At 40.4% G+C, this 24,279-nt stretch overlaps 1 protein-coding gene and 1 long non-coding RNA gene across 22 annotated transcripts in view; one reads left to right on the top strand and one right to left on the bottom strand.

Annotated features, from left to right (window-relative positions):
• The window catches only part of Nipped-A (Transcription-associated protein Nipped-A), a 509,451-nt gene that overhangs the window by 255,152 nt on the left and 230,020 nt on the right, over positions 1 to 24,279 (bottom strand). The window contains exon 13 of one of the 21 annotated variants that reach the window (XM_070999195.1): positions 10,443 to 10,654. The exons of the other annotated variants lie outside the window; for them this stretch is intronic. Coding sequence (XP_070855296.1) covers positions 10,614 to 10,654 — 41 coding nt within the window. The 3' untranslated portion in view covers positions 10,443 to 10,613. Of the gene's footprint in view, positions 1 to 10,442; positions 10,655 to 24,279 lie in introns of those variants that run through there. 21 annotated transcript variants of the gene reach the window in all.
• Positions 7,412 to 24,279, top strand: part of LOC139354934 (uncharacterized) — a 154,053-nt gene continuing 137,185 nt past the window's right edge. The window contains exon 1 of the long non-coding RNA XR_011605759.1: positions 7,412 to 7,553. This is a non-coding gene — a long non-coding RNA (uncharacterized lncRNA). The remainder of the gene's footprint in view (positions 7,554 to 24,279) is intronic.

Genomic DNA, 24,279 nt, shown 5'->3' with positions numbered 1-24,279 from the left:
TAACATAGCAAAATTAATTTATTTAGTTCTTATAGTTCAATAAATTATTCATGCGTATTCCGCAAAACACTACTGTTTAGATCGTCAGTTTACACAATGCACAGTGGTTCCGTCAGAGGCTAAAAATCAAAAAAACCTATTTGAAAATATTTAAATTAAATTTACACAGTTTGTCTCTAAAATGTCCAATCTTCCAACTTGCAAACCGGTTTTCGCTGAAAACCCAACGGTACATTCTAAAAATAGAATTAAAAGCATGAACACGTGTTCATTTCAACAGCGCATCGGAGCTGTGGTGAAATATTTCAAAGCAAAAGCGCACTTCAAATCGGACTGGTAACTGTTCAAGTTGATAAATTTATATTATTCAAAATGGATTTTGAAGCTCAAGGTATTTATTTTACTTTATGAAATTAATTAATACTAACTTGATATGAAATTAATAAAATCTAACTTGATATGTGAAACCTCTTTGTTTGTACCTGTTTTGTGTGTCTCAAATTTGTTTACCTAAAGTTTTAGTTGTGATCCCACACGATTCCAAACAAGGATTTTTTGTTATATTTAGGTGCGGAATGTTGCGAATGTAGTTGTAATCGTTAATATGCTAACACGACTTCTTATTTTTTCAAGGTCAAATTTTGCCAGCGCGCTGCAGCGGAGCCCCTGTGTCGTCTTTTGTGTCTCTGTTTTTGTTGTGTCTTTGTGTTCGTCTTTTGTGATTGTTTACAGCTTCTATTTGTCAGTTTATTTCTTTTACTTAAAATTATTCTAATTATTTTTCCGTTTTTCTTTTATAATTTTTACAAAATAAATTTGGACAAATTTAATGAATACGCCATCGATACTGCTAAGGAATTGATAAAAGAGTATCCATGGTACTGTTTGACAGCTACAGTCCATAAGGTGTAAGTTCATGGATCTTCTGTAATTGAGCATGCACTCGTGTCAATCGGAGAGCTTTCGGAAGAAGCTGCCGAGTCGAATAATAAGGAATTAAAAAAATGTACATTGTATCACAGCCGAAAAATGTCACGAATTGCAATAAACACAGACATATTGAACACACTCATTTTACGGTCGGACCCATTTATAACTGGGCAAAGAAAACATGGAAAGAAGGATAAATCAACGTTACTTGAATCTGTGTTCAACTTACTTGAAGAAACATTATAAATCTTTGTTATAATTATATTAATTCGTTAATAGCTTTGAAAATATCAATATAATAAATTGGCTTACAATATGATTGTTTAATTTATGATTTTTTGATATGATATTATTTTAGTAGGTAAATTTATGAAATACAAACAAAATAGTTGATTTTTCCTATGGCAGCAAATGTGAAACTACACCAACCTTATAGTCTGGGAGTTTAGATAACATACTAATTTTCTATTTAAGGGGGTCTTCTCATTCAAAACCCGTTTTATGGACCCTTTTTAAAAAAATTCTTATTTGAAAACGCAAAAAATAATTGAAAACTTTTTTTATTTATTGGTTCATTTTAAGGTTCAAAGTAAATAAAAAAAAAATTGTGGCCGCAGCTCCATACAAGCCGAACCACTGTGCAATGGTCCGATAAGTACTTAGCCTCACCGCCCGATGGCGTCACTATCGCAAGAAAAATTTACTATCGTGTAGTACATTTTCGTAGACGGCTACTGTCGAAATTTCAGCCGAATCCGACTCGTAGTTTGGTTTTGACTGCGTGTGGAATCGGACGTGTCCGCGGATTTTAGAAACATGGAGAAAGAGCAATATCGGTCTGTGATTCGATTCTTGTTTTTGGAAGGGAAATCGCACAGCAAAATCAAAGAGCGCTTGGATGCTGTGTACGGTGACTCTACTCCTTCGATGGCGACCAACAAAAAATGGTTAAACGACTTTCAACGTGGTCGCACGTCGGTTTTTGATGAGCCACGCCCAGGTGCCCCGAAAACGGCTACCACGGAGGATAACGTGACAAAAATCCACGATCTCGTATTGGCAGACCGCCGATTAAAAAACGCGAGATAGCTGAGACAGAAAGCATATCAAAAGACCGCGTAACTCATATCCTGCATGAAATTTTGGGCATGAGAAAGCTGTCGGCGCGATGGGTCCCGCGTTTGCTCACTCCGGACAACAAACGCAACCGTGAGACCACTTCAGAGCAGTGTTTGACGCTGTTTAAGCGCAATCCGAAGGAGTTTCTGCGTCGTTTCGTGACCGTCGATGAAACATGGATCCACTGGTACACACCAGAGACCAAGGAACAGTCGAAACAGTGGACTTCACCCGGCGAACCTGCTCCGAAGAAGGCGAAGACTGTCCCATCGGCCGGAAAGGTGATGGCCACCGTTTTTTGGGATTCACAAGGTGTGATCTACATCGACTACCTGGAGAAGGGCAAAACGGTAACAGGGCTGTACTATGCCGTATTATTGGGCCGATTCACCACCGCATTGCAGAAAATACGGCCCCATTTGGCGAAGAATAAAGTGCTCTTCCATCATGACAACGCACCGGTTCACACTTTCGCCGTCGCGGAGCCCAAATTGGTCGAATTGGGCTACGAACTGCTACCCCATCCGCCATATTCTCCAGATTTGGCCCCGTGTGACTTCTTTTTGTTTCCAAACTTGAAAAAGTCATTCGCTGGACAGAAATTTGCGTCGAATAAGGAGGTCGTCGCCGCGACAGAGGCCTTTTTTCCAGACCTTGAGAAATCTTTTTTTTCAGACGGGTTAAACATGTTGGAGCATCGCTGGGTCAAGTGTATCGATCTAAAAGAAGATTGTGTTAAGAAATAAATCGCCACTTTTCCAAAAATTTTCGTTTTTCTTTTGGATGCTAAGTACTTATCGGACCACCCTCGTATGTTATATGTCGTCTTATCATTATAATTAATTTTACAGCGTTGGCGGTAAATGCTTTAATTCAGAGCTCGTAAAATACCATCAACCGATTTTTTGTAATCGGGCTGCTGCTTAGTCAAAAGACCTTAACAATTTAATCTGAGCCATATCCCCTTTTTTCGATCGAGCTTAAGGTCTCAAGGCTTACGAATGGGTCCCTTACTGACCTCTTGGTACGATCGAAAGAATTCGTTTTATATTGAGAGTCAGGGTACTTTTTTAACAGGACAGCTTTAAAGAAAGAAAAAGAGAGAGAATATAAACAAGATAAACATGTAAGGCCAAACTATACGACATTTATTTATTTATTTTATTTATTAAAGATGTTAGAAAAGTTTACAAAACTAAAACTAACATAGGGGGTTGTAGTACTAGCTGCGGGGCCTTCGACTACGTAATTTTTAGTAAGTGAACTTAATTTAAGAATATTTTAAATTTTGGTTTTAGATTAATTTGTATAAGTTGGTTTATTTTAGAAAATTTATGATAGTAGTTATATTTTCTGCTGTAGGGTGCATGAGGTAGTCGGTGGCTTTGAGATTTTTAAAAAGTAGTTGCTTGTCCTGGGTTATTGCTGGGCATGAATCTAAAATGTGTTCCATGTTAACTGGAGTGAATGTCCAAGGCGGAGTCTTATAAATTTGATTTGGTCAACTCTGGTAATTTCTTTTTGAATTATGTTAGAGAGTGTTGATATGTGGGTGTTGTTTGTGTTAATGTTTTTGTACCATGTGTTGCATTTGTTTATTAGGGTTTCTTTTTCTTGCGTTAGGTGATTTTTTAGAAGTTTGTTTATGTCTTTTATATTTTCGTTTTTCATATATAGAAGTGGCATTTCGTTGCTTCTTTGGCCGTTCTGTCTGCGAGTTCGTTTCCTTTGATGTTGGAGTATCCTGGGGTCCATAAAAGTTTTATTTTGGGTTGTTTTGATTGTATTTGTGATCTGATGTGTGCTGTTTAGTATGTTTTTTGGGGCGTACCCATATGTATGAAGTGCATAGTCAATTTTAGATATAAGTATGGCTTTTGTGATGTTTAGTAGAGTGTTTGTGTTGCAGTTAAACTTGGGGCTGGCCAAGCATTTTATGATGTTAAGTTTGTTGGAGAGTGATGGTATGAGAGTGTCAATGTGTGAGTTCCAGTTGTATTTCTTGTTTATGGTTAGTCCGAGTATTTTAAGTGATGCTACGTTTTTTATGCTAGAATTCTGTGTTGTAATTACGCAGTTGCATCTGTGTTTTCTACATATGTGTAGATGTTCACATTTAGTTTGTGACAGGGATGCGCCTGAGTAACTTCCCCAGTCTTCTATTTTCCTAAAGAGGTGGTTTAGGTTGATGGTAATGTTTTTCTTATTTTTTAGATTTACCAGCAAAAGGAAATCGTCTGCATATACGCTGAATTTGATCTGTTTATATCTTGTCAGGATGTTGGCTAGTTTATTGAATGCTATTAGAAAGAGTACCACTGATATGGGGGATCCTTGCGGGATTCCGTTTTCCAAAGGGTGTATGTTTGAGTAGTGTGTCCCTATTCGGACTGTTATCTTTCTGCTTTTGGTGAAGTTTATAATGTTATTTATTATTTTGTGGCCGCATTTCCATTTTATCAGTTGGTCAATTATTGAGTGAGTACCTACTCGATCGAAAGCTCTTGCGAAGTCAAGAGAGATGAGTGAGGTATGTTTCCTAGTATTGAGCGACTTCGTGATGATGTGATCTGCATAGAGCAGATTATCTGAAGTCGATTTACCTTTCTTGAAACTAAATTGGTGTGGGTGTAGAAGTTTGTCGTTGTTAAGGAACCACCACAGTCTGTTCGCTTTTATTTTGTCCATTGTTTTACTCAGGCAGCAGTTAAGTGAGATGGGTCGGTATGACGAGATGTCGGTTTTGTCCTTTTGAGGTTTCAGGATTGGTATGATCAGACTGGTTTTGTATGATTGAGATATGTAGTGGTTGAAGATGTGGTTGAAGTGAGAAAGTATTCTATTTTTTATTGATGGTGAACTGTTTTTTATCATGGGGTATGAGATTCTATTGATTCCTGGTGTTGTGCCTTTAAGTGATTGGAGAGCAATGGTTAATTCGATATTGGTTATGGGTTTGTCAATTTCTAAAGCAAATGTGGTTGGGATGTGATTGAGGGTTATTGTGTTGTATTGCAGGTTGTGCGAGCAGGTTAGCGATTTCGTTTTTGTCGTTGGTAGTTACGTTATTGTTGGTTGTTATGCAGTGTATTTGTTTTCCTGGGTTAAGACCGCAAAATCGGCGAATGTTGTTCCATATTTTTGTTGTTGGTGTGTTTGATTGAATGGTTGATGTGAAAGTGGTTGTGGATTCCCTTTTCCTAATTTTAATTTCCCTTTTCAGGAACGCGTTTGCTTTTCTGTAAGCAATGATCGTTTCTTGGGTTGTGTTTCTTTTCAATGCTTTCCATGTTTGTATTTTCTTTATGTGTAGCTCTGCTAGGTTTTTGTTTCACCAGGGAACTGTGCATGAGTGTCGGTTGGGTAGTGTTTGTGGTATTGGATGGTGTGCGCTTTTTACAATTATTTTGTTAATTAGTGCTGTTTCTTTGTTTATGTTAGTTGAGGGAGGATATAGGTTGTTGTTGTTATGTGTATGGGTTGCAAAGTTGTCCCAGTTTGCTTCGTTTAGTTTAAAAATTGGTGTCTTTTTGTTGATGGTGGTGTCGGTTGGAAAAAGGGTAATAATGATTGGGAAGTGGTCACTTCCGAAAAGGTCATCTATTAGATTCCAGGTTGTGATTGGTGTGAGAGAGGGAGAACAAAAGCTGAGGTCAATGTGTGTGAAGGTGTTGTGTTTAGTAAAGTTGGTGACTTATCATTTAGTAGGGTAACTTGTGACTGTTCAATGTACTTAGCTATTGTTTTTCCTCTTGAATTCGAGTGTGTGGATCCCCAGTTTTGGTGCCAGCTGTTAAAATCTCCTGTTATCATGACAGTTTCGTTGTTGATGTTAATTACGTTGTTCAGGTTATTGCGCGAAAAGGATTTGTTGGGTGAAATATAAATGGAGTATATTTTAAAGTTTTCTTTTGATTTAATTTGGGCTGCTATTGCTTCAACATCTTCATTGATGTTACTTTGAGTGTGTTGAATTGATTTGTGGATTAGCAGGGCTACTCCTCCAAATCTGTTGGATGCAATGTTTGTTAGTATATTGTAGTTTATTGGTGTCGGTAGGCTGTGAAAATGTTGTATGTGTGTTTCTTGGAGTGAGATAATATGTGGAGAGTGTGTCTTGATGAGTATTAGTAGTTGGTTGTAATTGTTCAAATATCCCTTTATATTCCATTGTAATATTTTTAAGGACATAGTTTAATGAAGTTTATGTGTTTGTTTTATGACGTTAGTGCTGGAAAGGTTTGAATTTTGTTCTTTTGCTTTGAGGTTTTTAGATAGGATGGATTTTTCTTTATTTTGGCTTCTGAGTACACGGTCGTTTGTTGATGTCGAGGGTTTTTGAGAGTCGTCATTGGTAAGTGAGCGCATTTCTTCATCGAATAAGTCGTAGGCTGCGGCGGTACGTGCTATTTTAGAGATCTCTTCATATTTCTCGTCAACCTCTTTAAGAAAGTCTTCTAATCCGGTTGTTTTCTTATGGATTACGTTATTATTATGGATTTGTGTTTCTGTTGATCTGGTGGGGTTTTCTGTAGGTGGTGGATTTATTAGGGTTTGGGAGTAAGAAGTTTCTTGGATAGGGTTGTGATGTGTGAAGTAAATGGAGCGGGCAGTTTTATGGTCTACTTTTTCGGTGATTCTAATGGATATGAGTTCCTGTTCCTTGAGAAATATTGGGCATTTTCTGTCCATGGATGTGTGGTTGCCCTTGCAGTTAATGCACTTTGGTTGCTGTTTGCATTCGTTGTTGTCGTTGCTGTGAGTGGTTTCAGAGCAGTTTTTGCATGAAGGGTTTTCTTGCTTGCAGTCAGGTTGGGGGTGGTTAAAGCGAAGGCATTTTTTGCATTGCATAGGGCGTGGTATGTATGGGCGTGTGAATACTATTTCATAGCCAATAAACACCTTTTCAGGGAGATTGGTAGAGTTGAACGTTAGCGTTATAAGTCCTGTTCGGTCTCGGGTTTGGTCGACTAGTTTGGTCCATTTGTAGACCTCAGAAACTTTTTGGGACTTCAGTTCAGCTAGAATTTCTTCTTCTGAGACATTCCTTAGCAAATTACAATAAATGACTCCCCCTTGGTCTCGTTAAGGTTCTTGTGTTCGTATGCTTCTACGTCTGCTTCACCAATTTTTGTAATTTTGAGTAATTTTTCTGCTTGTTGGGTGTTTTTTGTTTGAACCAGAATTGTACCTGCTCTTGTTAATTTGCATTTTTCGACTTCACCTCCGCACACGTAGTCGATTGATTTTTTTATGATAAATGGATTTGTGTTTTCCAGGGATAAATTGTCTTTTCTTTTTATAACAATAAATTTATGTTCAATTATTGGGTTTTTAGAAAAAAGTTTGTTTTTGTCTGGTGGTAACATTTTTCTTTCGTGGGGCGAACCCCCTGCTTGTGGTTGTTGTGATCACGTGACTGTTTGTTGTTGTATTTTTTTTTATTTTTTGGGTGTCTCTGTTGTACACTTGTTTGTTGTTGCAAGTTTTGCTGATAAGCACTGGTTGTTGGTGATTTTAGATCGCCGTAGCTACACGTCTTTACTCAATGAGGTCTGGAGTGAAACTGAAACTATACAACATAATATCATAATAATGTTGAAGTAGCTTAAAAAAAAACCAAAATTCTGATATACAGCTGCGGCAACAAAAATAGCACCAATGTGTAGGCTATTTTTCTTTCTACTACAAAATGTTAATTTTTATACCCTTGCAGAGGGTATAATGATTTCAGTCTGAAGTTTGCAACGCAGTGAAGGAGACGTTTCCGACCCCATAAAATATATATATTCTTGATCATCATCAATAGACGAATCGATCTAGCCATGTCCGTCTGTCCGTCCGTTTCTACGTAAACTGATCTCTCAGTTTTAAAGCTATTGGGCTGAAACTTTCACCTCCTACGCTTGGAAATAACATTCTTGAATTAGTTCTGAAACTCGGATTTAATTTTATCAAAATCGGACGACTATATCATATAGCCGCCATAAAACGATCGGAAAATTGGTGGGAAAATAATATGAAACAAATTATCTTATGCTATTGGAAATATTTTTTTTGTATTTTTAACAATTTCGAATTAAATTTAATAATTTTAACTGCAAGGTTATACAAACTTTGGCTTGCGGAAGTTAACTTCCTTTCTTGTTTTCCGATTATTCCTATGGGAGCTATAAGATATACGAGGGTGGTCCGATAAGTACTTAGCCTCCAAAAGAAAAACGAAAATTGTTGGAAAGTGGCGATTTATTTCTCAACACAATCTCCTTTTAGCTCGATACATTTGACCCAGCGATGCTCCAACTTGTTTAACCCGTCTGAAAAATACGATTTCTCGAGGTCTGCAAAATAGGCCTCTGTGGCGGCGACGCCCTTCTCATTCGACTCAAATTTCTGTCCAGCGAGTGACTTTTTCAAGTTTGGAAACAAAAAGAAGTCACACGGGGCCAAATCTTGAGAATATGGCGGATGGGGTAGCAGTTCGTAGCCCAATTCGACCAATTTGGCCTCCGCGAGGGCGGAAGTGTGAACCGGTGCGTTGTCATGATGGAAGAGCACTTTATTCTTCGCCAAATGGGGCGAATCGGCCCAATAATACGGCATAGTACAGCCCTGTTACCGTTTTGCCCTTCTCCAGGTAGTCGATGTAGATCACACCTTGTGAATCCCAAAAAACGGTGGCCATCACCTTTCCGGCCGATGGGACAGTCTTCGCCTTCTTCGGAGCAGGTTCGCCGGGTGAAGTCCACTGTTTCGACTGTTCCTTGGTCTCTGGTGTGTACCAGTGGATCCATGTTTCATCGACGGTCACGAAACGACGCAGAAACTCCTTCGGATTGCGCTTAAACAGCGTCAAACACTGCTCTAAAGTGGTCTCACGGTTGCGTTTGTTGTCCGGAGTGAGCAAACGCGGCACCCATCGCGCCGACGTCTGCCAATACGAGATCGTGGATTTTTGTCACGTTATCCTCCGTGGTAGCCGTTTTCGGGGCACCTGGGCGTGGCTCATAAAAAACCGACGTGCGACCACGTTGAAACTCGCTAAACCAATTTTTGATGGTCGCCATCGAATGAGTAGAGTCATCCTACACAGCATCCAAGCGCTCTTTGATTTCGCTGCGCGATTTTCCGTCCAAAAAAAGAATTGAATCACAGACCGATATTGCTCTTTCTCCATTTTTCTAAAATCCGCGGACACGTCCGATTCCACAAGCAGTCAAAACAAAACTACGAGTCCGATTCGGCTGAAATTTCGACAGTAGCCGTCTACGAGAATGTACTACACGATAGTACATTTCGGTGAGGCTAAGTACTTATCGGACTGCCATCGTATATAGCAACCCTAGTTGTTCTAAAGACATACTCGCAAGTAACTGAATTTTATATTTTTTTTGGAAATTCAGACTCTTTTACCAAGTACCTCAATTTTTTTTCCTATTCCGTTTTGCCATTGTGACGGTATACCATCCACATCTTGTTGCCTCGCTCTGGCATGCCTAAATAGTTACAGGCGTTAAGTATGACCGCATACGAACAAAATACAACATCCACTATTTGAATGGTATTCCTTGTTTTAACTTCTAGGTTTAAATACATATAGTTGGGCCCCATTTTATTTACGTAACCGTTAAAGCCTAGTACTCAGATCGGCTAAGAGTTTCACTAGTCGAAAAATCGTATTCTTTGTATGTGACCGAAGTTTTCAAAGTTCACCCGCAATGCATGTAGCATGGTCTTACTGTCAAGCAGTTAGGTTTAAAATTGAAATTTAAAAAGGAGGAGTCAATTAAATTAAAATAAAAATAAATGGAATGTTCAACGAATGTTTTTACTTATCTAAATTAGTAGTTTAAAGCTTCCTTCTCGTCCCACGGATGCTGCGCCGTCTTTCCCGCTCCACCGCAGTTCAGCTCCGAGTCCCAATAGGCATATTGGACCTTGAGGAAGTGGGAGCCGGATTGGGAACGGGGTTGATCCGCTGATGCGGATCCCAGCATCCTGGCAGTGTCTGGCTAAGGCTTCTCCAACTCCCTCCCTCCCTATAGAAGCCAGCGGGTCTTTCAGCTCCGCTTAAGCTGCCAAGTAGCTGGTGGTGGTGGTGTACGGAGTACTAATGCGAGGAGACGCCCGGCAGGATGTCCATGTAGAGAGCCAAGTCCCACTCGGTATATTCCTTCCCAATGGGATTCTCTAGTGGATCTCCTCCAGCACTTCAACTATTCTGCGGATTTGCCCCTGTTGTTTTGCTTCCTGTCGGTGAAATCCCACAATAAAAGGCAACAGCTTGGATTAGGCGTTCTATTTCATCTGCACTGACCTCCTGCATCCTATTTTGGGGTTTTCCTCTCATTTTTAATATTTAGTTTCCACATCGCCTTTGCACGAACACCGCCAAAGATTAAATTTCTTATTCTTTGGGCCGCGGCTAACGGCGTTCATCGAAAATTCACTCGCGAAATCTGGTATTTTGTCTGGTATTTCCTTAGCTCATCTGAGTACCGCGCTCAAAAACAGACCCGACGAAAACCTTTAGCCGCCTGTTTGCCTCTCGCTCACTCCTATGGTTAGCTCGCGGTTTTCGTCGATCTGAGTACTAGGCTTAAATCTAAAAACAAGAGAAAACGCTATAGTTGAGTGCCTCGATTATGAGATACACGTTACTCAGCTAAAGGGACCAAGGGGAGATAGAGATATTTAAACAGCAAAGCGAGCGACTATGGGCGCCACAGTTTTGGTCGGTTTGTGGGCGTGGCACACTAACGAAACAAAGTTGCGCTGCGCAGAAAGCTCCGGAATCTGCAAGCCTTATCCCAGTATTGTATCTTTTATAGTTTCCGACATCACAGCGTTCATACAGACAGAAGGATCGACTCGGCTAGTGATCCTGATCAAGAATATATATACTTTGTGCGGTCGGAAACGCTTTTTACTTAAAACTATTAAGTTTTTCTTAATTTAACAATATGCTGCTCCGATCAGCATGTGATTTTAGTAACATATTTAAATTTTCTATTTTCCTTAAAATTGTTTTTATTTTCAAAATCCAAATTTTGGTTACAAAGAAAATCCACTTCTAAAATAGTACGAGAACGCGTGTCAAGCCTTGGAACAATCACGTATTCGTATACGGAAACCCAAGCAAATAAACAGTTCCTGACAACCAGCGGGTATCTTGCAACAAAAGAATTTCGAAGATGCAAGTTGTTACTTGATACACCCCTGCCGGTCAACTTCGCAAACCCAATCCGAACCAACTGGCACGTGTACAAAGAAGCTGTGGTGAGTATTCTCTCCACGGAACTACCAGTCAGCGCAATATACCCACAAGAGCTGACTAAAATAGTATGCAAATGCACAGAAGCATGCGACACTTCAAAGTGGCATGCCCCTTAGAGAATCCTAGGGGAAAGAAAAACCCCTTTCATAGAGCCAACATCTATAAATCTATATTTCATAGGCCATCTGCAGAGCCTTGATTAACCCAGCAAAAGCTTGAAATGAGAAAATAACGCGGCAAAATTACAAATTAGCAACAGCAACTCTCTCTTAAAGACAGCTTCACCCTTGGAGCTTCACCCAGGAGATCTACCAACCTCATGGCGAGAGGCGAAAGTGGTCGTCATTCCCAAAGCAGGAAGAGCTTCTCACACTACGGCAAGGGACTTCATAGCCACCATCGACCCAACGAAAAAAAATCAGCAGTTATCCTTTGAATTCTGTGCATTGTCACTGATCTACGGGCAGTCACGTTATATAAATTTAATGGGACGAACGCACAAACCTACGGAGCTATCCGCACGAATTTCGTAGCGAGCAAAAAAAAACAGTTCGTTACATTTTAGAGTGCTCTTTTCTGTCTGACCTCGCCGTTAGCACGATATTCGCTTGATTGCTCTGTTGTTTCAGAGTCGTAAGGATAAATCCAAATCTCAATTCCGTAATCTTGCATTTGAGCTTTTCCTGAAAGTCAGAACACATCAACGCGACGACTTTTTTGCAAGCAAACGCTGTTTTGGGCGATTGGTAAACACAAGTGTAAATATATTACTGATAATGACATTGACATAAAATTTAGCCCAGATGTCATTAACAGTCCTGCCAATTCAAGGAAAAACGAACTAGCTCTAAATGGTAAGCCCGCGAAGTTTAAATTGCCCGTACTTGTTTGCCACAGTAAAAGTTAGCATCTTATCTTGTTTTATATTCTTTCACATTTTTTTGAAATGAATAGCATTGATTAACCAAACTTATTTTTAGTTGTTTTGATCAATTTTCTAAGTGACGATCTTACTTTGGTTTAGGCTAAAGGAAAATGTTCAGTTTTATCAATCATAAACATTTATCAATTGATTTGATGCTAATAAACAAAATGATTTTCAACATCCCAGAATTTGTGATATGATTTGCTGACAGCCAATCATCCTTTTGAACTTCTTCAAGGAGGGGCTTCTATTTTTGTAAAAACTCATCCGTCAAATTGCTGCTGCAATTACCTTAAGCGCGGACTCGGTAATGGTAATTGCTTAATTTACTGCCCCACCGTTTGTTTGAGCAGACCAAGACTTTTGACATTTTTCAGCGAATATATCATAGCTGGTGACTGGAATGCACTCATTCAATGTTGGGGTTGTAGACCATATTAGACCATAACACGCCTTCTTGTCTGAAAGTTGTAGCTACAGGAGGACGTACGCACTTTCTTATTAAAGGAGGAACACAACGGTAATTCATTTTGATACTTATAAGAGAATTTGGTCAAGCTTTCTGATAAATCTGCAGATATGAGTTTTTCCCTAGATATTGATGCTGCAGCTAATGACCTGACCGTTAAGTCTGCCGCTGCCGCATCTACGGCTAATGGTTATTACTCTTGTAAATCCTGAAAAACGACAACGCTGGTTGCAAACGGGTCATCTGCAAAATTTAGCGATCTTTAAAAGAGCTGATTCTTTACTAAGGACCAGTTTCTTGTGTCCTTTGCAAAAGCAAATCGGTTTTCTCGACTATTTTAATTTATCTGTTCGAGTGATGCTAATCACAAAATTGAGCTGTAAAGCGTCAATACAGGGCGTGCTTTGATTATTTCATCAGCTGTTTAGGTTTTACTTATGTTTGAGACTAGAAAAATTATTCTTAGTAGGCTTTGTAAAATCAGCTGTCATTTTATCGAGCCAAAAAATACTTAGCAGGTAGCCTGAGTCCTTTTCAGAATTAGCACTCACATTGACGTTTGAGAAAACCAAATTTATTTAGCATCCTCTCATCGCTGTTCCCTTTCTGTAAGTAGTTCGTAATAGTCTCTCTAAATGGAAGTGATCACTATCCCATTATGACAGATTGACAAATAAATTTCAAAAAAAGCCCATCGTTTGGTGTTTGGTAATGGCAAGTGAGCAAGATAGAATGATGCTATGGTGTGATGAAAGTGTTCGTTTAGCTCCAGTCTGACCGTGGTGAGGTTGCCTTCGCTAAACTGTGGAATATAAATGCAGGTTCTGGTTTTACCATTACCCTTGGTGTAAAAAACCTTGTTTAGGGGGGTTGATAAGCCACAGATGTTGTTTCCAACAATTCATGGCTCTTGAATGAGGACTCTCTGTCATCTCCGAGTCGGTTGACACGTAGCTAGTGAGGATGGCCTCCTCATGCTCCAATTCGTCGTCGCTCGGGGGTTCGCGTATGACGCTCAGGCAGCCAGGTTGTCTGCCGCTAGCTTATCTGTGTCGTAGATGCGTAGTTGCACCTTATCATACCCATAGTTCACCCGGTTTTGTAGGGCTGCGAGGGGTTCCAAGCAGGCCTGGCTCAAGAGAATTACCACGTTCATGGTGACGCGCTCGGTTTTCTCCACCTTGACCACCGTTCAACCGTCTGTTGGAAGCTTCGGGTTGAACCTGGTCAGAAGGCTGAGTATAGCCTCTGGTTCCGAGGGTTCCGACGGCAGCCACACCCTCGCTCTCGGTCGATATGGGATGTCAGCGGCCTCGCAAACTGCCAACTTGGCCCCGGGGTAGACCTCGCCGACCTTGTTAATGGCAGCCTTATAAAGTGCTGCCGATCTCTCGTCTTCACAGGCGATCAACTTAACATTGCCCTGATACCACTACGCATCTGCCCAATCGGGTGGCGGACCTGGGTTTTCGTCCAGCACTTTCAAGGCCACTGACGCAAGGGCCCGTCTAATCAGACCCCATTGGTTCCTTGGGATCCTTCCGCCTTCATCGCTCTGGTCGATGACTCCAATGATCTTCCGATCCTTTCCTACTTCAGCAAAGGATATCGACCATGTGCCGCGGTTGGTTACTCTGGCCTTCTTGCTCGCTTGTTGAGCTGTCTCACCGCCTTTGCCCAGACTATGTCCTCTTGGATTTTTAGGTAATCCAATTTTGACGTTTGATCCTCAGGTATCGGGTTGGTGGCCAGCCGTTTGAGGATCCGGAAAGCTTTCTTACGTTCAAGAGGTCCTGCCTGGTTAGGTAGTACCCTCTTGAACTCCTTTCCTCTGGTACCCACCACGAGACTGGTTTTAGCCACACCTACGCTGGTGGGAGGCTTGGGCTTGTCGTTATGGTGAGTTGGGCTTAGCCGGCTGCGTTGTTCGCTGGCCTTGGCAGGGGTAGGCGTCACAGGGACTATGGTAATCGGACTAGACGAGTCGATCTAGCCATGTCCGTCTGTCCGTCCGTTTCTACGCAAACTAGTCTCTCAGTTTTAAAGCTATCGGGCTGAAACTTTCCTAAAAGTCTTATATCTTTTGCAGGTAGTATATAAGTCGGAACCAGCCGGATCGGACAACTATATCTTAAAGCTCCCATAGGAATAATAGGAAAAACAAATTTAAAAAAATTATATCTTTGGTGTTTTTTAGCATATAACCTCCTAAGCTTGGAAATAACATTTTTTAATTAGTTTTGAATTTCGAATTTAATTTTATCAAAATCGGAAGTCTATATCATATAGCTGCCATAGGAACGGTCGTAAAATTGGTGGAAAAATAATATGGAACAAATTATAGCTTCGGTGTTTTTCAACATATAACCTCCAACGCTTGGAAATAACATTTTTTAATTAGTTCTGAATTTCGAATTTAATTTTATCAAAATCGGACGACTATATCATATAGCTGCCATAGGAACGATCGGAAAATTGGTAGGAAAATAATATGAAACAAATTATAGCTTCGGTGTTTTTTAACATATAACCTCCTACGCTTGGAAATAATATTTTTTAATTAGTTCTGAATTTCGAATTTAATTTTATCAAAATCGGACGACTATATCATATAGCCCATCGTCCCCAAAATGTAATCTAGATAAAGCCAATTGGGATCTGTACCGCACTAAATGCAAAAGTAAGGAATCAGAGCGTCAGCTAATGAAGCAATCCCACCAAACCAAATCCTCTACATCCGAGAAATGTTTCTTGGTGGAGCTAAACGCTTTAAGAGGAGGCAAAACACATCAATTCCTTTGGCATGCATACAAACAAACTCGGAGCACCTCTGCTCTGATCCCCTACAGCAAATGAAATGCTCTATTTAAATACAAACAAGGAAGAAGGCTATAGCCGAGTACCTCGACTATCAGATACCCGTTACTCAGCTAAAGGGACGTAAGGGAAATGGAGATATGCAAGCAGCAAAGCGAGATTAAAATGCGTCACCTACCGGCGGTAGACAGATTTAAGCGTTATGGGCGTTAGAGTGGGCGTGGCAATTTTTTTTTTATCAATCGATAGGTATTGACGAGACCAATACATTTCAGTTAAAATTTTTTATCTAGCATGAAAATTGTGGGCGTCACAGTTTTGGGCGGTTTGTGGGCGTTAGAGTGGGCGTGGCACTCTGCTGAAACAAACATCATAATATAAGTCCCCTGTCATCCACTTAGACATGGTTCGACCTATATCCTCAAATAGATAATTTCCCAAATAGCCTCAGAACAATAACAAATATCACCACTCTGCAGATATCTGCGATTCCTTTCGGAACTGTTGGTCGGATTAATCCAAGGACGACAATTTCTCCCACCAATACAAGACCCGTAAAGAAGAAATTCTCTTTCAGGAACATACATGGACTAAACTGTCCGCTGCCTTTAGATCTTGAATTTCACCTTTAGTGAGCCTTTTATGACTGCAGTGTGCGAAAGAAAAAACACCCGGTATAGACCGGATTTCATATTGAATGCCAAAAAAATCACTGCCGTAGCTAAATACCGACTATTATAAATATAAATATAAATGTATAACGCAATGCCATTATTATCCATATCCTAAATCCTTACAAAGTCCATGAAATTACATCTTTTAGACCTATTTATTTACTCCAAGAAATAATGGTGTGCTCACAATAAGTATTAACTTTCACGGTGGTGAGTAGGTCAAACTACCTTGAAATTACCAAAGGCTTTTATAACACCAGTTTACAATAAAAAATTGATGAAATACGCATTTCAGGAAACCTTTGTTTTCCGGTATCTCGCTGATTAAGAAAAGGGCACTTAAAATTTTTTCGATGGTACCAATTTTTTTAAAGTAAAAAAACTTTTTTCGCACTTTTTTATTTTTTAACTCGAGTTGAGATAAATCGAATTCGGTCATCAAAGACTCATTTTACAGGTAATATTATGACCTTTAACTTTCTTTTACTCATCATTGAGTTCCATTCATTAGTTTAAAAGCTACATTTCGTCAAAGTTGATAAATTTTTTTTTTTTTTTTTAATGCTTTGCTATTTATTTATTGAATCTTCTCCCTTTGGATACTAACAATAAGTGTATCAAATCTTAGACTAATTAATCTAACTCACAGTCATATGACTGATGTTGTGCTAAAGGGGCCCGAAAGTTATAGCTGGCTTGGCAGGTCGTTGCGTTGTAGACGGGATCGGCTGGAAACCCAAGTCAAGCCTCTTGCGAGGCGATTGGGGTGCACAGAGAGTTTTTCGTTGTAGGACGCTTTTTGTTTGTCTATTTCATCTTTTACGGTAAGAATGCTTAGGTCCCTGTGGATGTTTTGGTTGCGAATATACCATGGTGTCCCAGTGATAGTTCGCAGGATTTTCGATTGAACGCGGTGTATAATGTCTATGTTGCTTCTTCTGGCGTTCCCCCATAGCTGGGAGCCATATGTCCAGATGGGCTTGAGAGTGGAGTTGTAGAGCAAAACCTTGTAGTCCAGACGCAGGGGCGAACGAGCGTTAAGAATCCAGTGGAAGCTGCTGGCCTTTAGTTATAGATGTACTTTCTTGCGTTCGATGTGTCTTCTCCAGGTTAGTCGTCTGTCAAGGTGCACGCCGAGATACGTTACATCGTTGACTTGGGGAATCTGCGTATTATTCAATAACAGTGGAGGGCATGTTTGCCTGTTGAGAGTAAACGTTGTGTTTACATTTTTGTTCATTTATTTTAATCCGCCAATCAGATAGCCACCTCTCTACTACGAGGAGGTGGTTTGCTAGCTGTGTTGTGGCTCGGCCTGGGCACCTCGAGCGACTTAAAATTGCGGTGTCGTCAGCGAACGTAGATGTTGTTAGCTGCTCGTCCGTGGGAATATCCGCTGTGTATAGAAGGAACAGAGTAGGCCCTAGCGCGCTTCCTTGCGGGACTCCAGCTTTGATAATGTAGTCGTCGGATGTTGTTGTATTGCATCTTACTGCGAAGGTCCTGTTGTATAGATACGACTCAAAAAGCTTGTGAGTGTAATCAGGTAAGTGTGTTTTGATTTTGTGCATGAGGCCATCTAGCCATACTCGATCGAAGGCTTGAGATACAGCGAGGAATATTGCGCTGCAGTATTCGCGATGCTCAAAGGCTGTGCGTATTTCTGATGTTATTCTACTAACTTGTTCGATTGTTGCATGGTTTTGACGAAATCCAAATTGATGAGCAGGGATAACATTGTGTGCTCCTAGATATGGTGTTATGCGAGTTAGAAGGCATTTTTCGAACAGCTTAGACAGACACGATAATAAACTAATTGGTCTGTAGGATGACGGAATTGTGTGGTCTTTTCCGGGCTTCGGTATCATAATGATAATAGATTTTTTCCATTTTTTCGGATAGTAGCCGAGAGTTATGATCCCATTGGAGAGCTTACAAATATCCTCAATGGCAGAGTTTGGAAGTTCAATTAACATTTTTGGGGTTATTTGGTCGCCGCCAGGGGCCTTTTTCGGTTTCAGTTCCCTAATGACTTTCGCGATCTCCTTTGGCTGAAATAATGGTGGTAGGGAAATAGATTCAGATTCGATTTGTGGTAGGACAAATGAACTAGTGGCAGGGTTCGGCAGGCAAACGTTTCTGAGATGTAAAGCAAAAGTTTCGGCTCTATCTTCGTCGCTGCGGTCCCGCTGCCAGATGAATTTCTTATCGGAGTGACATTGGAGAGCTCAGATTTGGGTGAGCCCTCCACAGAGGATGTTTTGTACTGGTTGGCGAAAGTTTATAATTTTACCGCAGCTGTGCATTTTCTGTTTCTTGCTTTAGAGCTCGATTTAGTGTGCGAGTGGCTTCCTTAAGACGTTGTTTTGATGACGGCGATCTGTTGGTTTGCCAGGCACGTCGCAGGCGCCTTTTTTCTAGGACTAGCCGTTCAATTTGAAGATTTGTTTTGAAGTGGTTGGTTTGCACGTCCCTGCCGTGTGGTGTTGAGATAGTGGCTGCCTCCACGAATACTTCTTCAAGTGCATCGGTAGAGCAGTCGGTTCGATTCGATGTTGAAGTGAGGGGTTGATTGGATGTGTGAGCTTACATACTTTTTATATTTTAATCAGTTTGTTCTGTGCGACGTCAGCCTGAGGGGGTGATCTGTGGTTTTTGTGCTTTGAAGAAGAATTATTAGCACTGGCGAATGGTCTGACGACAGGTTCGAAAGCGCTTTGGCGCTTATTATATTGCGGAGAATGTTTTTTGACACCGCAAAGTCTATTAGCTCTGGAACTTTCTTTGGGTCTGTTGGCCAGTATGTGGGGCTGCCAGGAGAAACGTAGTCTTATTTGTTGTTCGGTTTTATGATTGCATTGTATAATTGCCTTCCTTTGGGAGTCACAAGGCGTGATCCCCAGTGCGTGTGTTTGGCATTATAGTCCCCTGCAGCTATAAAGCGGTCTCCAAGCAAATTGTAGAAGTCCATGAATTGTCCTTCAGAAATTGTAAAGCGAAGCGGGCAGTAGACAGCGGCTATGGTGAGGTTTCCGTTGCCTGACTGCACTTTGATAGACGTGGCTTGCAAGTAATTAGTTGAAAACCTTTGGTGAAAGTGGTGCTTGATACGTTCCCTGATTAGGATGCCGGTTCCGCCGTGGGCTTTACCATCTGGATGGTCTGTGCGGTAGAAAGTGTAGCCTCTTATTTGGAAGTTGTATTTGTTTGTGAGGTGCGTCTCTAACAGTAGCATAATGTCGATATGATTTTCATTCAGGAACTGTGTTACTTCAAGGTTGTGCCGTGAAACGCCATTGGCGTTCCACATTGTTATTCGTAGATTTGCCATCTGATTATTTAGACTGCTTAGCTGCAAGTAGCTGTAACACCATGTTCTGGTTTTGAACCAGTGTTTGCATGGTCGTTTTCATGAATGTTGCACGGTGACCATCATAGTTTCCAGAGTGCTTTGCGACTGTTCTAGGATCTGCTGAGCGTTTCCTAGATTAGACTGGAGTGGGTTTTCCGTCCCCGATCGAAGGGCATCGGCGTATGAGAATCCCTTCTGGGTATTTAGTTGACCAAAGGAGGATCTTGTAGCCGTGCCGAAAAATACTTCCGGCGTCGTACGCGAGTAAGTGTACGCATTTTGGGTATTCTGATGACGCGTTGCTATCACTTTTCGCATGCGGTCCTTCATCTCCTTGTAGACCGGACAGCCCCTGTAGTTTGCCGTTTGGTTACCTTGGCAGTTGCCGCATTTTTTCTTTTTGGGGTCTTCTTTGTTGGCAGGGCAGTTAGCCGAATTGTGGAAGTCTCCACAAGCTAGACAGACTGTTCGAAGCGAACAGTATGCCCTGGTGTGTCCATACTCCTGACAGTTTGTGCATTGCACTGGGCCGTTCCTTTTATGTGGCTCTTCCACGTTAATTTTTCGATGCAATAAGTATTGCAGGTTATAAATGGGGTGCACTTCATTTTTCTTCAAGACTCTGCTGTCTGGCTCCAGCTCGACCCTGAAGAGTGGTTGCGGCTCTTTTTTCCTGTTTATAATGTTATTGACGTTCTTTGCAGAAAACCCTTTTTCCTTGAGAGCATCGATAACTTCCTTGCCGGTTACGTCGGGCTCGATTCCTTTTATTACCACTTACAGGCCCTTGCTGCTTTTTAGTTGGTACGTGTAGTAGCTTTTCCTAGCTTCCTCCAGGTATTTGGATACTGCTCGGAAATGTTCTTCAGATTTGGTCTGAAGCTTGGTTTCATGGATATCCCCTTTTGTGACCGGAACAACATGAAAGTTTCCGTCCCCGGTCAGCGCAATAATTTTGTTGACCAGGGCGTTCGAGATTTTCTCCCTAATGTAAATTGGTGGGGGCTTAGGTTTCGGTTGGGTCTCCTTTTCTGCTAGAAGCGCAAATCGATTGCTGTCGGATCTCCCGGGTAATATATCTTCTACTTGGACACGGTTTATTTTTGACTTGTTACCTACCGCGGTGTTCTGCGGGCTAAGCTTACGCTTGATATGGATGTACCGATCTAGTCCGGTCTGTATGGCCGGACCCGCTTGCTGAATTTTGTTTTGGTTTTGATTTGGTGTCGTGGTTTTTGTTGCCGTTGTATTTAGAGCTGCGGTTGCAGTCGATTCCGAAATAATAGTCGTAGCTGTGGTTGTCGTTGGTTTTTTTTGCCGTAGCTGTAGTTGTTGCTGACAAACTTAGTGCGGATGCAGAAGTTTTACCGTTGCATGTTGTTGGTGCGCCAGGGGTCGAAACTGATGGTGGGGGGGTTTTGCATTGTTGACTCCACGCCGTCGGAGTAGGGGTAGCCGTAAGTAAGCATGGCGAGCAAGATCGTGCTCTTTGGCTATCGACCGACAGTAGGGTCGTTTTTTGCACTTCGCTATCACGCGTTGAGACAATCGAAAAGTAACCGTCTCTTCGGCTCGCGGAACTGAGTCGCTCTTTATTCTGTTCGTAGCTCATTGAGCTTTTATTAGCGTGGCACTTATTTATTATTATAAGATGAAAAAAATGTATGTGCTAGTTAAAGTCATTACACCGATTTTGTGTTGAAACCTAAATTTCTTTGGGTTTTAGCGTCTTTTCGCTTATTTGAAATAAACCAGTTTAGTTTTTGTGTTTTGTTTGCATTTAGTTTATCAACTTTCTTGCACTTTTCGCAGAGCTCGCACAAGACACGTCCACTCTCTTCAGCGGTCGCGACTTATCAGCTACATTTCGTCAAAGTTGATAAATTTGAAAAAAATGCAAAAACGCTGGCATAAATTGCTTCTTTAAAAATACACGCCTAAAAACCGAAATTAGTTTTATGTTGTTTTCTTGAAGGCTGAACCTTAACGGAGAATATGCACCATTAATCACGACAATCCGTTGGTAAATCGATTTTTTATAGATTTTTAAACGTATACACCCAAGTATAGTATTCGGGAGCAGCGGCCGTTAAACAATATTTTAAATTTTCAGTGTTGGGGAACGTAAGATTTTGGTGCAAGTTGTTATGCATAACGTCAGTTTCCTTGCTATTTCCTTGCTAAAAATATATGAGTATATACAGCTGCGGCAACAAAAATAGCACCAGTGTGTAGGCAATTCTTCTTTGTGCTACAAAATGGTAATTTATTGCAATATTTTTATTCTGTTTGTAAGGGTAAGTGGGTTACATATCTATTAACTAAAATAAAAGTGGTTACGCCCACAATGCGGATGGTTTTTAAAATTTCAATACATTTATCAAAAAAGTAGCAAAGTTATGCGGCAACAAAAATAGCACCACTTAAAGAAAAGGCTTAAAAAACTTAAAATTAACGCGATTTGAAAATTTTTTTTTATTGAAATGTATGATTTCATACATTTTAAGGTAAAAAATATTGTTCTAAAGCTTGGGCTGCAACAACAACAACAACAACAACGACCGACCTTGACGTCACTAGACACCAGAATTTTCCCTTGGCAAAATTGTTGTCTGGCTCTTTCAAAATAGCTCACGGGCAGTTTTTTTTCTTTGGTTTTGCATTAAAAACATAGGTTTTTAACATTTCTGCAAAGATTTTCGATGTGTTTTAGTTCTGGGGCTTGTAAGGTCCCCATTATACCATTTAGCCTTAGGGTTTTAAAACTTTGGACGTCTTTCTATCTGATTTTTTTGGTTTATAACCGTGGAAAAGCTTCCAAAATAAATTAGTGTTGTATTACGAATAAAATTGCATCACAATTTCTGAGCTATCAAGGTGAACATGTTGATCCTGTATGGGTTTACATTATGATATGGTACCAACATTATAATACGAGAATATGCCCATACCATGATACTTGCTTCACCATTATTATTCTTTGCAAATGTGAATTGGGGACTCAATTTTGGATATGTAGGTTATCTGATGTGAATTTAAAGTCCGCCAGACCGCCTTATTTAATACTAGTCCTTCAAATTTACCCATGCTCTGCAGTCTAGGGAGATTTTTTTTTTTTGGACGTCAAGCGCATAATTTTTGTTTATGTACATTATATCCAACTTTTTATGTACTTACAAATATTAAAAAAAAAAAGCGACTTTATAGGCGCCTAAAACGGGACCTACTTGCATTCATGCACATGACTTTTTAACAGTTATGGGGTCATTGCGGCTTTCGTACTGCGTGCTATTCTTTTGTGTTCTTGTTTTAGGTAACTACTAGTCATTATTTTAAGGAATTCTACGATTCAACTTATCTTTTGCATTGCCTTTATAAATTAGCTTTTTAAATGTCCTTCTATCTGTATCATTACAGCGCGCTAAATGACCGCGCTTTTATTCATTATTTTACCAATTCATTTAGTAGTACTTATTCCTAATACAACAAAACGAAAAACAGCCAACAAATCTGAGCAAATGAAGTTGTATACCCAAAAACCGTTAATAGTGCTATTTTTGTTGCCGCATAATTATGCTACTTTCTTCATAAATGTATCGAAGCTCTAAAAACCATCCGCATTACGCCCACAACCACTTTTTTTTTAGTTAAAGGATATGTAACCCTACTTACCCTTACACACAGAATAAAAATATGGCAAAAAATTACCATTTTGTAGCAGAAAGAAAAATTGCCCACACTTTGGTGCTATTTTTGTTGGCGCAACTGTACGTTTAAAAATCTGTAAAAAATCGATTTACCAACGGATTGTTGTGATCAATGGCGCATATTCTCCTTTAAGGTTCAGCCTTCAAGAAAACAACATAAAACTAATTTCGGTTTTTAGGCGTGTATTTTTAAAGAAGCAATTTATGCCAGCGTTTTTGCATTTTTTTCAACTTTTTCAACTTTGACGAAGTGCAGCTTTTAAACTAATGAATGGAACTCAATGATGAGTAAAAGAAAGTTAAAGGTCATTATATTACCTGTAAAATGAGTCTTTGATGACCGAATTCGGTTTATCACAACTCGAGTTAAAAAATAAAAAAGTGCGAAAAACGTTTTTTACACTTTAAAAAAATTGGTACCATAGAAAAAATTTTAAATGCCCTTTTCTTAATCAGGGAGATGTATCTTACCAGAAAACAAAGGTTTCCTGAAATGCGTATTTCATCAATTTTTTATTGTTAACTGGTGTAATCAGCTGGTCTATCCGAGTGTAAGTAACCAGCATTCTCACTAAATTCTATAGTCTCCATAATGGCATCCCACAAGAATCGGCCCTCTCTGTGGTATTGTTCATTATCGCCTTCCAGTCCTTAAATAACATTAGACTTAGACATAATCAAATTAGACTTTAAATATATGCAGGCGATTTTATTTTTAGCAAATGTAAAAAATCCTTAATGAAATCCAAATCTGGGAAAACACTTCCGGTGAGACCCTTGATGTATATTGTTCAGGCCCACTGTCCGGCGAATCTGGACTGGCCCCGCTATCCAGCTGCACCAGCTGCACCGCTCTACCGCTCTCCCGCTCTCCCGCTCTCTCGCGCTCCCGCTCTCCTGCGCTGTTCCTAGCTCCCGCCATGAAGTCTCCGCTGCGCTTTGGAGCGCAGAGCGGAGCTTAGACTAAGTCAGTTCGATTTCTGAAGTTCAGTAGAATAAACCGCGGTCG

This window comes from Drosophila suzukii, unplaced genomic scaffold (genome assembly GCF_043229965.1).
Source record: "Drosophila suzukii unplaced genomic scaffold, CBGP_Dsuzu_IsoJpt1.0 scf_4, whole genome shotgun sequence".
Lineage (NCBI taxonomy): Eukaryota > Metazoa > Arthropoda > Insecta > Diptera > Drosophilidae > Drosophila > Drosophila suzukii.
This window is presented reverse-complemented; position numbering and strand designations above follow the sequence as displayed.